This window comes from Styela clava, chromosome 1, assembly GCF_964204865.1.
Source record: "Styela clava chromosome 1, kaStyClav1.hap1.2, whole genome shotgun sequence".
Taxonomy (NCBI): domain Eukaryota; kingdom Metazoa; phylum Chordata; class Ascidiacea; order Stolidobranchia; family Styelidae; genus Styela; species Styela clava.
Window position 1 is genome coordinate 30825865 of NC_135250.1, and position 12342 is coordinate 30838206.

Sequence of the window (12342 nt, forward strand, 5' to 3'; positions counted from 1 at the left end):
GCTTTGCACAAAGATCCCAACCGTATTACACCACAATCGCGATTATGATGATACCGCAAATCTTTTCTCTTCGCTTAAGATTTGCTCTTCAACTTTCCTGTGATTAACTTGGCGCTTATTACTTTTAAAAATAGAAGTCTTCAATATCAATATTCTTGTATATTCCATAGTAAAAATGTAAAAAAGAAGCTTAATTAACGTTTAAAAAACTGTAACAAAAAATGGACAACACACTAACAAAATTTATAATTATAGGTATTTGCCTCAGAGCCCGAGTTTCATTTCTCAAATGTAAACGCGAAGTGTAGTTCTTTGGCTTCGTTGAAAAAGATCTCGGATTTTCTGTACAAATCCCCCGGAGAAAAAAAAAAACGCCACCGCACAAAAAAATAGTAATTATTCTTGGGTGAAGGCTAGGAATACAGATTGTGCTGAAAATTTTCCAAATCATTCCTAACCGAACTGGATAATTACTAATTTGGTATTTTAAAACGTGGTGAGGCTTTTTTGCATTAGTGATGGGGGCTCTGTATAAAAGATCCGATATCTCAAGTATATGTATTAAAATGTTTAAAAATAAAACAGTCCTCATCCGGCCACATCGCCTAGTCAATTTGTGAGTAGAATTGATCCTATACTTAACGTGATTAGCGTTGATTTAATGTATAAAATTAGCATGTGACTTCGGATTCACGAGAAACTCATGTATCGCGAAAAAGTTTTCCGAACACCAAGTTAATGGAGAAGTACTTGATATTGACTATAAAAGTATTAATGATACTGCTCGCAAAGAAACCCCTAGTTCTGAGATTGTCCACATTTCATTTCTCATATTATTTTTTCGATGACAAATACCCTTCTTCTATTATTTCAACTCCAATTTTTAATAGTTCTATGACGTCATCATAATGACGTCACTGACAAATCAGTACACGTGCCGTTTCATATGTAGAGCAAGATGGTCAGAACGGCTGAATGCCCTCTCGCACATGGCACATTTAAACGGGCGATGTCCAGTGTGTTTCCTGTAATGTCGGGTGAGTTCATCTGATCGAGCGAATCTCCATCCACAGCCCATCCAATTACAACGATACGGTTTTTCTCCTGGAAATGAGAGTTATGTTGTGAATAGTAATAAATTTGTAGCACAATCTGTAAGTAGTGGTTGGCAGGCCCGAAGACTATTTATGTTGTCGTCGAAGAGATTTTATATGTAAATATATGCCCTCACGTAGGGTGCATTGAATTGGTTAGGCGTTAGTGTATAAAATGAGAAGCTTCCGAAGTATGTGCACGAAGATGGCACACAACCTGAACACAGTTTGTTATCAGGTCAGGATTCATGTTGTGCGCCATCTTGGTGCACATACTTCGGGAGCGCATAAAATAAACCAACAACGGCTCCGCTCCTGGGTTGTTAAATGTCTGACTGCAGCGCCGTGTATCAATTCCGAAATACTAAAAAAGCCTTGGTCGGAGATTGGCATGTTTTCTCGGGGTCAAAAACGGAGCCATACTTTCAAACTCCGCAGAGTGAGAATCCAGAGTGGAAATTCTGAGTCAGAATTGCAGACTCTCAATGGTGATATTAGAAGTCATATTTTCCATAAATACTCAAAAACCTTAAGCGTCCTTAACGGTCTACTGAAGAAGGCTTGGATGCGCCATTGTTTTTGGATCAAAATTGGATTTTTTCAGAGTTAAAGTTCAGTCCAAATTTTTACAACCCGTAATCAGGAAATAGAGTTCGAATGTTTTTAACCCGGAGTGCAAACAAAAATTTTTGTCAACTGGTACACAAAGCCGAGGAATGGTGAACTATGTACCCAGACCCAATCTTCGATACTGCTAAAAAGCCCAACTCTGAAGCAAGCGCGTAGACAGACGCCCAAAATTGTGGAGGGGGGGGGCAAACTGATTTTTGTAGCTTTTCGGGCATTTTTATTTATCTCGAAGGCGTAGGAATTTATGCCTCACTGCAAATGTCGCCAAATTTCGTTTCAATAAAAAGTCAGTGAAATTTTTAGAGGGTATGGAGAGGGGGTGAGGGGCATGTATCCTTTCTCTTGGCTACGCCTATGCTCTTAAGCCACAACCTTTGCTACGCACGCCAACCCATTCATTACCCGTCTTACCTGTATGTGTTCTGACGTGGGCTTTCAGGTGCGAACTCTTTGTGTAAGTTTTCTCACAACCGTTAAAGCTGCATTTATGTATTGTAACTCTTCTTGGTCTACGAGTTGGTCGTTTTCGTTGAACTTGAGGAGGCGGAAGTTCAACTCGTTCATCGAAGTTCTGATTGACCTGGGAAAAAAAATTCGATTCAAAATTGAAAATGACAGACTAAATTTCGAAAATGTTGTAAGTTTTTTTTTATATATATACATTTTTACGCTTTTCATTCTTAAAAACTATATACAAGTGTCGCAGCTTTTTCTTCCTATACTTTACAAAACATCTGCCACGATAAAAACAGAAGATCCGAGGTTCGACTGCGGCTTCATTCTTTTAATCAAAACAGCTTAAATGGACCGCTAGAAGTCAAACAGAAGTCGAAACTCTCACGCGAAACACAAACCATGACTGTCTGTCACCTCCCAGAACGTGGCAGACGATCTCTTCTCATCCTCGCGTTCGGCGTTAAATCATTATGTAACACAGCAATAATCAAAACAAATTACAAAAACAAGAAAACAAAAGCAACAAAAACCCTCGGGATAATTATTATCACACAAACGCAAGAATATAGAGGGGGTGTAGCCAGGAGTTTTCAAAGGGGTTCTGAAATTTGTGATTGCCAAGTTAGGCCATAATAGTACAATTGTGGTTGGACCGTAACAGCCAGCGGGTCCGAACTAAGATTAGAAAACTTGAGTTTTCGAGAGTCGTGAGGGCCTAAGAGCGTTCAAGCTAAGAAAATTCGCGGGCATGTGGTAAGAAGTACGGGTTTTGTGCCGCCGATGCCATAATGACCAAGTCTCAAAAGGTTTTATTGGACTTTATTGATTAGCATTTGTCAAGAATAATGTTTATCGATACCACGTGGATTCATTTTTCACACGTGGAATATTTAAAGGAATATCGGTACTAGGATCGTTTCAGCATGGCATTGGCCCTGTTGGTTATTATCCCTAGTGCCGAACCAATATCTCTGGTCATTCCTTGGTCAAAAACCCCAGATTTTTTTTGTACACAACCGTAAGCAAACGGCGAATCATCTTTTTTTACAACGCGCCGCCACGTTAAGATCGTCCATGTGTACACATGACCTCGGCGTGCTCCCAAACTTCAATGACTAATACCACCAAGACTCGAACCGTAATGAGAAAGTCAATATTTAACTTCTACCGACTTAGAGGTTATGAAAAACATAGCAGCGCGCCATTAAAATGTCAATTTATTCTATTTCAACGTGCATGGTTGAACATTTCAATAAGGGGATTTTCTGATGTATTAAAATTTCAAAAAATTGCATTGTGATTTAGATTAGACTCCCGTTAATTAATGGTAATATTTTGGATACCTAAACTTGCTCTCGTGAATTCTGATTTTTCAAAGTTATGCTCAAATGTCAGGAAAAAACAGTTTATTTGTTGTCTGTACTGGAGCAAAGTACTAAATGGTATAGTTTTCTATATTATAAAGTTGTCTTAACGGCTTTCTTTTCCCTTGGATTAATAGGAAACTTTGTCAGCTATCTCAACCAAAAAATGTTACACTGCCGTTATGATGCGGATGCCAGGAGGTTTTGCACGTAGGACCCCCTCCCCCCTTTTTTTAACGAAAAAAAGCACTTCTGTATCACACATAGCAATTTTTCGTAGTAACCCTATGGAAACCCCACGATTGCATATACTTTCTCACTTCCATTTATTAAATACAAGCATCGACAGACATAGCGTTTGTAAGTGAGTGCACTAAATCTTGATTTTATTCCACATTGCACACACAAGGCTCAGAATGTCTCCTAACATATTTTTAAAGATCTCTTTAGCTCACTTATTTACGTACTTTGTGGAGACCTTTATCAAAACGAAATGATTTAAATCACGATCTTTTTACAGTTAAAAATATGGGTGCTCCTGAAGTATGCGCACCAAGATGTCGCATAACCTGAACCCTAATCTGGTACACAACCTGAGTTCAGGTTGTGCGCCATCTTGTTGCGCATACTTCAGGAGGTCCGAAATATGCCCTGGGTTAGGGGAACATTCAGAATTAGAGTAAGATGGCTATAGTAATCATACGGAGAGAGATTGTTTAATCAGACGACAAGGATTCTTGATTTAAACCATGAACAAGAGCTCAAAAGTATTAAATCCCGCAAGTCTCTACAATTACCACAAACTCAAAGTAATATTTTTGCTTATTCAATACATCGCCTCGAAGAACTAAAAGCTTGGTAAATAAATCAAAAGTGACGGCGATGAATCAAGTACAAACATAATGAATAATGACAGAAGTATTAAGCTTACTGGGAAGAACTTTCCTCGACAACGTAATTACTGAAATAAGAGAAACGGTTTGAGGTTGCTCCCACAAGACTCCGTGCGTGCTGAGACTGAGCTGTTTTCAAGTTTAATTAAAAACGGGTAAAATCCTTGTTCTGTCTGTTTATTGAAATCGGAATTAGAAAACAGTAAAGTAACTTCAAGTTAGAGTAAAGTTTCGGGCAAAATCGCTGTTCTAAAGTTTAATAACAATGTGTCACATTTCATTTGATTACGTCACAATTTTAGGTACTCCCGTAGTATGTGAACTAAGATAGCGGAAACCGGAACGTAGTATGTGTACCAGGTTAGAGATAGGCCATAATTTCAAGTACAAATACTACGGAAGTCACTTGGCTAGTCCCCATACTCGTAATAGAACTAAAATGAGGAAAATAAATACAATTATGGCCTAACTCTAACCTGGTACACATACTACGTTCCGGTGTCCGCCATCTTGGTTCACATACTACGGGAGTACCCAATTTTATTTGTGCATTACATTCGACAAATTCGATGTGTCTTTCAAATTTGTAACTATTTTCTACTCTGAGATGCAACTAACTATTTCATAAATCGCAAGTTTATTTTACTTAACTTTTTAATAGCATGCTAAACCCTTTTCATATATTCATTTTCAATAGAGCATGTCTCGGACCTTTTCTCCGTTTGCGTAAGATGGATGCGTGACATTGTATTGAGTGTTTATTTAGATAAAGGGCGTTGCCAGTTCCTACTTGTTATTATATTTCATGCTATTGAAAGTTTATTGAAGGATTTAAGAATAAAACGTCCAATCAATCTGGATTTAATGAAGAAAAATATTTTTGTTGAATGATTGAACAGGACGTGGTTTGACTATGCATGGTTGAGGATGCCGTGTATTACAATTTATTTATTTTAATAAATTGTTTTCGCACCTTCAACGAGAACAAGGCTCTGTATAAGCAACATCTAATACTGTAGTAAGAAAACCCAATTAACTGCACCTTGCGTGGAAGAAGTTTGCTCTGAACCCAACTTCTCTACTCCTAGGCTCACCATACGACCCGATTTAGGTGGGACAGTCCCACTTTTTAACGTCTTGTCCCGGCGTCCCGACCGGTCAGCCAAAAGTCCCGCTTTGGCGCTCAGCAAGTCAAAATAATACACGAACATTACCAATTAGCATGTTCTCGATACTGTTGTTGCTGTGTAGCTTACCGGTAGCCTACTTACTGAAGGTGAATGCATGATTTTTGAGGCGTCTCGCTTTGAGGTCACAAATTATGGTAACTCTATCTAATCCGCAACGGATGCCAGGGTCGTAGCCAGGAATTTCCAGAAAGGGGATTATGAGATTTCCAAGTTAGATCGTAACAGCTAGCGGGTATGTGTATGTATGTATGTTTATTCGTCTCGTCAAAGCAAAAACACAGGAGTTAGTAAATATCAACATTGAAGACGGGATGTATACACAAGACCATACTGGCCTAAAACAAATGAAAGTGCAGCATACACCCCCTATGATGAGCATAAAATGCAATAATCAAATAAGTATAATATGGTCCTTCATACAGACAATTGTGCAAAGAGAGTGGGTGGGTAGCATCAGGGGTAAGGGTGGAGTATGCCCAATGGTTTCTACCAAATTATTACACCATTTGGACGGTGCTGGGCATGAGATTTAAATTCGAAATCTGTTGACATTCGACGCTAATATCGTAAGACCTAACGCTCTCACCACTAACCTATTAAAAAAATGATCGGCAAAAAAGTCATGACATGTAACAAAATATATCGACGCGACAGTTGTCTTGCTACCTATTTCATTGTTGATTAAACCGCCGCCTTTTCATATGATTGAGCCGTCATATCGACTCTTCCATCCCAGATGAATATATAAAATCATATTCGAATAATGATTAGTACATGACACCACAAAATTTGCCTCGTGTAAACTTAAAATTCTAGAAGAAAAAGACGACAATATACTTCACAATTTCAGTTTTGTTATGAAGTCAGTTCATATCTTAACCAAATTTGTTGTTTTTTAACCAGTAATTGTTCCAAGTATTTTTACTTCATTTAATACATCTGTGAGGGCCAAAACAATATGTGGCATCGATAAATTTTCTTTGCAATTTTAAAAATTTTAAGTCTTCATGGACACCGTATGTTTGTGTCATTAATGTTGTTATAGCGCTTAAACAAAATATATGTCATATAGAGCCTCTCTTTATTCGCGCTAGCACTCATACTTTACAGAATTTTAAAACCGCCATGTCGTGCGTATTTACAATATGACCGAGAGGAAGTATTTTTACGAGCATCGTTTTCGTTGAGAAATTTATGAGCTTCGGAATTTTACGACATTGTTTGTGGATAAAAATAACTAATAAGTAAACTGACGAACAAAACGAAGGCCAGTGAACTCGTTAATGGCAAGGTAAAAGTATTTCTGCGATCCTTATGATGGACAGGATTTTTATGTTTATTCCGGGAGGGAGGAGAATCTATAAGTCCCAATAGCTCGTTACACCTGCGTGACCACCCGTAACTTCACCCACAGATGAGTCTTTTCTTTGTTCTTACCTTCGTCTTCTTACCTAACTTCTGAGTGAGTGCCCGTATCTTTGCTCAGAGATGATTCTTCTTACTTAACTTCTGAGTGAGTGCCCGTATCTTAGCTCATAGATGAGTCTACTTTTTCCGAGTCAGTGCCCGTAACTTTGCAGAGATGAGTCCGCTTCTGAGCGAGTGTCCATAACGTCGCTCTGAGACGAATCTCTTCTGCTTCTGAGTGAATGCGCGTAACTTTGCCCAGAATTAATTTTTTTACGTTTGAATAAGTGCCCATAACTTTGCTAAGAGATGAGTCTTCGTTTCTTCAGAGTGAATGTGCCCAACTTTGCTCATTAACCAGTTATTCGTTTTGAGTACACGATGTGTTCCTAACCCTCAGCATGATATACCATCTGTTGAGCCCATGGTTGCCCTAATATAGTGCAAAGCGACAATTTGTTAACACTGCGCACTCGTAGTGTAGATCCCGTAACAGTTGGTCGAAAACTGGCAAATTGGCTATTTCCATACAGATCTGGACTAACAATGGCATATAGCGGTGGTTCGTCATATGATTACGACTTCTTATATACTTTTCCCTTCCCCCAGAAAAAATTTAAAACTTAAATTTCCGTCTATCTAATCATAATTATCTGATTTTTTTTGTGATATCCCTATCCCTACATATCGTTAATTACCAGGATGGATAAATTGCAACGTACAACTTCTTCCTTCATCAAGTGTGTAAACCAGAAACTCTAAAATTGACAAATTGGTCATTTCCATACCCACCTGGACTGACAATTGGAATAGAAGCGCGGATTGCCATATGACCATATGACTAAATATTTTACGCTGAATCATTCAATTACATTTGCACTTTGACCCTCTGCGCCCCCTTGTCACCTTATTCAGAAGCGTTCAGGTCGATTTCCAAACTATTGTTATCTGCGTGTTTACAAACAGGGCGTCGACACGTAAAGCACGTTTATTTTACGCACGGAGATGAAAGATGCGTCGCAATTATATGACGTATGAATGATAGATATACAAATTACAGTCAGAAAAACACAGTAATTTTTAAAAGAAATTCTCAGTCACGTCAAACCACCTAAAAGTAAAAGAGACTGAACGTCTAGGCAAAGTTAAAAAGTTCGAAGTAAAGTTTAAGTAGAAGCGACTGAACTTCTGAGCAAAGGGAAAGAAGATTCATCTCTTAGCAAACGCATGGGCGACCACAGAAATGTACCCTCACTAACAGGGGAAGCAAAGCTCGAAAATGCAAAACTCGTGACTTCATAAGTCTCGATGGTACATTCGGAATACGAGTCGAAATATGAATCTCATTGTAATTTCATCTAATTTGGTTTGACACGATAGGATGCAAACGCAATTAAACCTCTAATTTATGTATTGCATTACTTCTCATGGAGTGCTTTACGACGTCGCCATGGGTAAGTAGCCGATTATACGCACTCCGAAATATTTTTATGCACCAACCACTGATATCACTTTGAACCACTAACAGCGTTGTGTTTTCACTGAAGATTATGTTTTACATATTGCACATAATGTCAAAACCGGAAATGTTTTACATACCTCTGCGGTAAATGTGGTAAAGTTGTTTTGCATCGTCGCCATCTTTTGTTCACTCTCGACATGTTCCGACATTTTGAGTCCAGGATAGGGCGGTGGAGGAGGGAGGTTGTTTAAGTTGTACGTTGAAAATATTGGATACGGACTTATTTGCCCATTTGGAAGAATGTAGCAATAGGAATGCGGGCCATTTGGTATCATGTGGTGTTTTGGTGTAGGCACAGCAAACTGTGGATTGTCTTTTGGGGTTTGGAGTTGCTCCGGTATGAGCGGGTTAGAAATGCTATTACTCCAGCTAAGATCTGTTAGTTTTATTTCGTGATCTGTTTCGTATTGCATGGCTTCAATATTATCTTTAATAGTGTTTACTGGAGTAAAGACTAATTGTGGGGAAATGGCATTGTTCGCAGATGATTCATGGTGAATTCCCGTATCACACGTCAATGCTGACGACATATCTGAGACTGACGTCATAGGGGGTGTCATTTTTGACGAATGTGCGCCCTTCGCTGATGATAAATCCATTAGAGTATCTTGGCCTATATGTAACTTTTCTGATTCGTTGGATTGTGACGACATATTGGCCATTGACGACGTCATACTTGTGTTCTCGCTGCTGGGTTTACGACTGAAACTTTTCACATCTGGCAAAGTAGTTTTGGTCGTTTCAAGATTCTTTGTGACGTTCACAAATTTCTCTATGACGTCATCTGTGTCTAATATCGATTGTAAATATTTTTGTGTTCCTCCATCCAGAAATAACATATCAAGTTCTCCAAATACGTCATTTCCGCTACCCCCAGTCAACTTATACGTGACGTCACTATGTACGTGACCTTCGATATCCAATGCCATCTTTTGATAAATCTTATCACAAATCTTATTTTCTTATATTCAGAAAGCTAAAATAGAACCAAATTTTCAGAGCGTGGAATCGCTAACCAAACTTGGCACACTTCGCGTAGAGAGACGTACCTATGCCGTATTTGTTTCTGATATTAGCACCATTTAACTCATATTAACCGATATTTACGATACAGATTTATACGATGAATTCTGACTTATCAATGTTCTAATCTTTTAAAATTTCCGTGTTAAGCCTCTCAAAACAATATATTACACATGCGACAAAGTAGAAACTAAATATTTTGCCGTATATTTTTCTGATATCAGCCACCTGCACCATTAAACTTATAGGAAAATAACTGATATTTACGATACAGATTTATACAGTAATTTCTGACTTATAACGTATATATGGCGTTTTGAAATCAACGCCTTTCAAACCTCTCATAACAGTATATTACACCGACAACGAAGTAAAAACGAAATATTTTGAGAATTCTCATTTGTCTGTAATATTTCTCTGTAACAAAATACACCGCTTAATATTATTTATGCTGGAGCACCAATGCTTCAAATCAATTGATCTCGCAAAACTCACACAAGCTAGCAAACTTTTTCGCTCTTTCGACGTATAAGCGTAATGTTAACCACGTTATAACGTGAGCTCTACCTCGGCCACCGCCACATTTTCCATCTCTAATGGATATCACTTATTTTATACATTCACCTTAGGGCGCTTCAGAAGTGTGTGTACCAATATAGAGGTCACTAATTTTGTTTGTCTACTTTACATCAAGTTGCGTAAAGAGACTGAAACCTATGGACGGGGTATATTCACTTGAATAACACAGACAGTCCCCGAACTCGTAATAGAACTAAAATAAGAAAAATCGGAATAAAATTATGACCTGGCCCTAACCTGTTACACATACTACGGGAGTACCCACTTTAGGGATAAACATTTAATTTGTACACACCTTAACCTCAGACTGCACTTAGGTAGGCGACGTATGATGGTAGCCCTCACGCTATATTAGCATCCATGTAACTAACGACTGGCTATATATTCGCGCGTACTTTACGCTTTTACGCGACGTCAACACAGCGTGTCCTTCATACAATACAGGACAATGCAGCCACCGGTATGACTTCAAATAAAACTTTTTCTTAAAAATATTTTATTGTTCTGAGATAGAAAGATCCAAACTGAAGACATGAATGCAAACAACCGTCTCTTCAAATATTTAAGTTAGGACCATAAAGGGTTCGAACGTTTGAAATTATAGTTTGAAAAACAATTTGTCATATGAATCACGTTTTTACTCTCAAGATATGTTTTATCCTTGGCCGAGTTTGAAACGGGCATAATTTGTCAAGTCTTTTGCATAGATCATAATTGATAAATAATTGGTATTGTTTATTAATATTGAAAATTGTACTTTGAAAAGAATCATATTATTAACTGGATTTTTAGTATAATTCAACAAAGTAACATTGGGTAATTACACTTTTCAAACAGGATTTCTCAGTATCAAATCCTGAAATAATCATTAATTGTTCAAGTATTTTTACTTCATTTAATACATCTGTGAGGTCCAAAATATTATATGGTATCGATAAATTCCATTTGTAATTTAAAGAAAATGTAAGACTAATGGACATACATCCTATATATATATATGTTTGTCACTCGTTAACAGTGTTTAGTGGTTGACACGACAACATATAGATTTATATATGATTTCATCCCTGGTATAGAGCGGTCAGATACTTAACTTCGAAGACTAGTGACATAGCGCTGTTCGTCATACTGTCATGTTTAAAACTGCCATCAAATGATCCTAACTATACAAATTGTCACAGTAACATGAAATTCATATCGAAAAACTGATATTTTGCAACAGTGCGACCACCGTATGTATTCTATGCCGAATCATTTCGTTTTTTATGCTCATTTATGCATGGCTATGATCATATGACGCAACAAAGGTCTCTTCTTCTACTTTAATATCTTTTTAATGAATTCTTGCGCAAACACGTCACTACGACGACGCTTGTCATAAATTTTCACGTTACACTGTTAAAAAAATCGTTTTTATGACTAGAATTTGTTATCAAGTGATGTTTGCGGGTCAAGTATTTATCAGTTTCCTATGCTTCCGTGTGATTGTTTATACACACATAGAATTTTTTTGGTACTCCCGAAGTATGTGAACCAAGATGGCGGACACCGGAACGTAGTATGTGTACCAGGTTAGGGTTAGGCCATAATTTTATACCAATTGTCCTTATTTTAGTTCCATTACGAGTGCGGGGACTAGTCAAGTGACTCCCGTAGTATTTGTACCTGACATTATGACCTAACCTGGTACACATACTACGTTCCGGTGTCCGCCATCTTGGTTCACACACGTCGGAAGTACCATTTTTTGTGATAGTCGTAATATTCTTGTTTTTGAGAAATCTTTTTTTGGCCAGACGGAACTTTGAGAGGATCACATTCCTGTCATTGCGCGAAAAGACTCTTAAAATGCGTAGGATAGTGGTTAACAGTAGGATTTTTATTTCAATTAGCCCGAACCATTTTTACGCCGACTCACTCAGAAGTCAGATCACTCACTCAGCCATTTTGTCGGTGGGTTAAATACCCAATTTCAGACATGTAGCCTGGCAACAACAAAAGAAATTGTTTATCTTTCAACGATGTGCAGTGATTATGAAAATTAAGAGTTATTTGAGATGCATTATTCACACAGGATCAATTAACGAACATGTCATTTCTTGATTTTAACAACATTGACCTGGACAAGACTTCCATTAATGACTTTATAACGAACGGTTTTGTCTACTTGTCTTTTCATGTCTT

At 37.8% G+C, this 12342-nt stretch overlaps 2 protein-coding genes across 2 annotated transcripts in view; one reads left to right on the forward strand and one right to left on the reverse strand.

Moving 5' to 3' along the window:
• LOC120334833 (uncharacterized) overlaps positions 1–12342 on the forward strand; it is a 69391-nt gene that overhangs the window by 1372 nt on the left and 55677 nt on the right. The window lies entirely within an intron of this gene.
• On the reverse strand, positions 140–9531 carry LOC120334832 (uncharacterized). Its single transcript, XM_039402343.2, has 3 exons — positions 8634–9531; positions 2136–2304; positions 140–1104 (listed from the first exon to the last, which is right to left on the reverse strand). Exons 1-3 carry the CDS (start codon positions 9483–9485, stop codon positions 926–928), a joined length of 1200 nt encoding a protein of 399 aa, XP_039258277.2. The 5' UTR covers positions 9486–9531; the 3' UTR covers positions 140–925.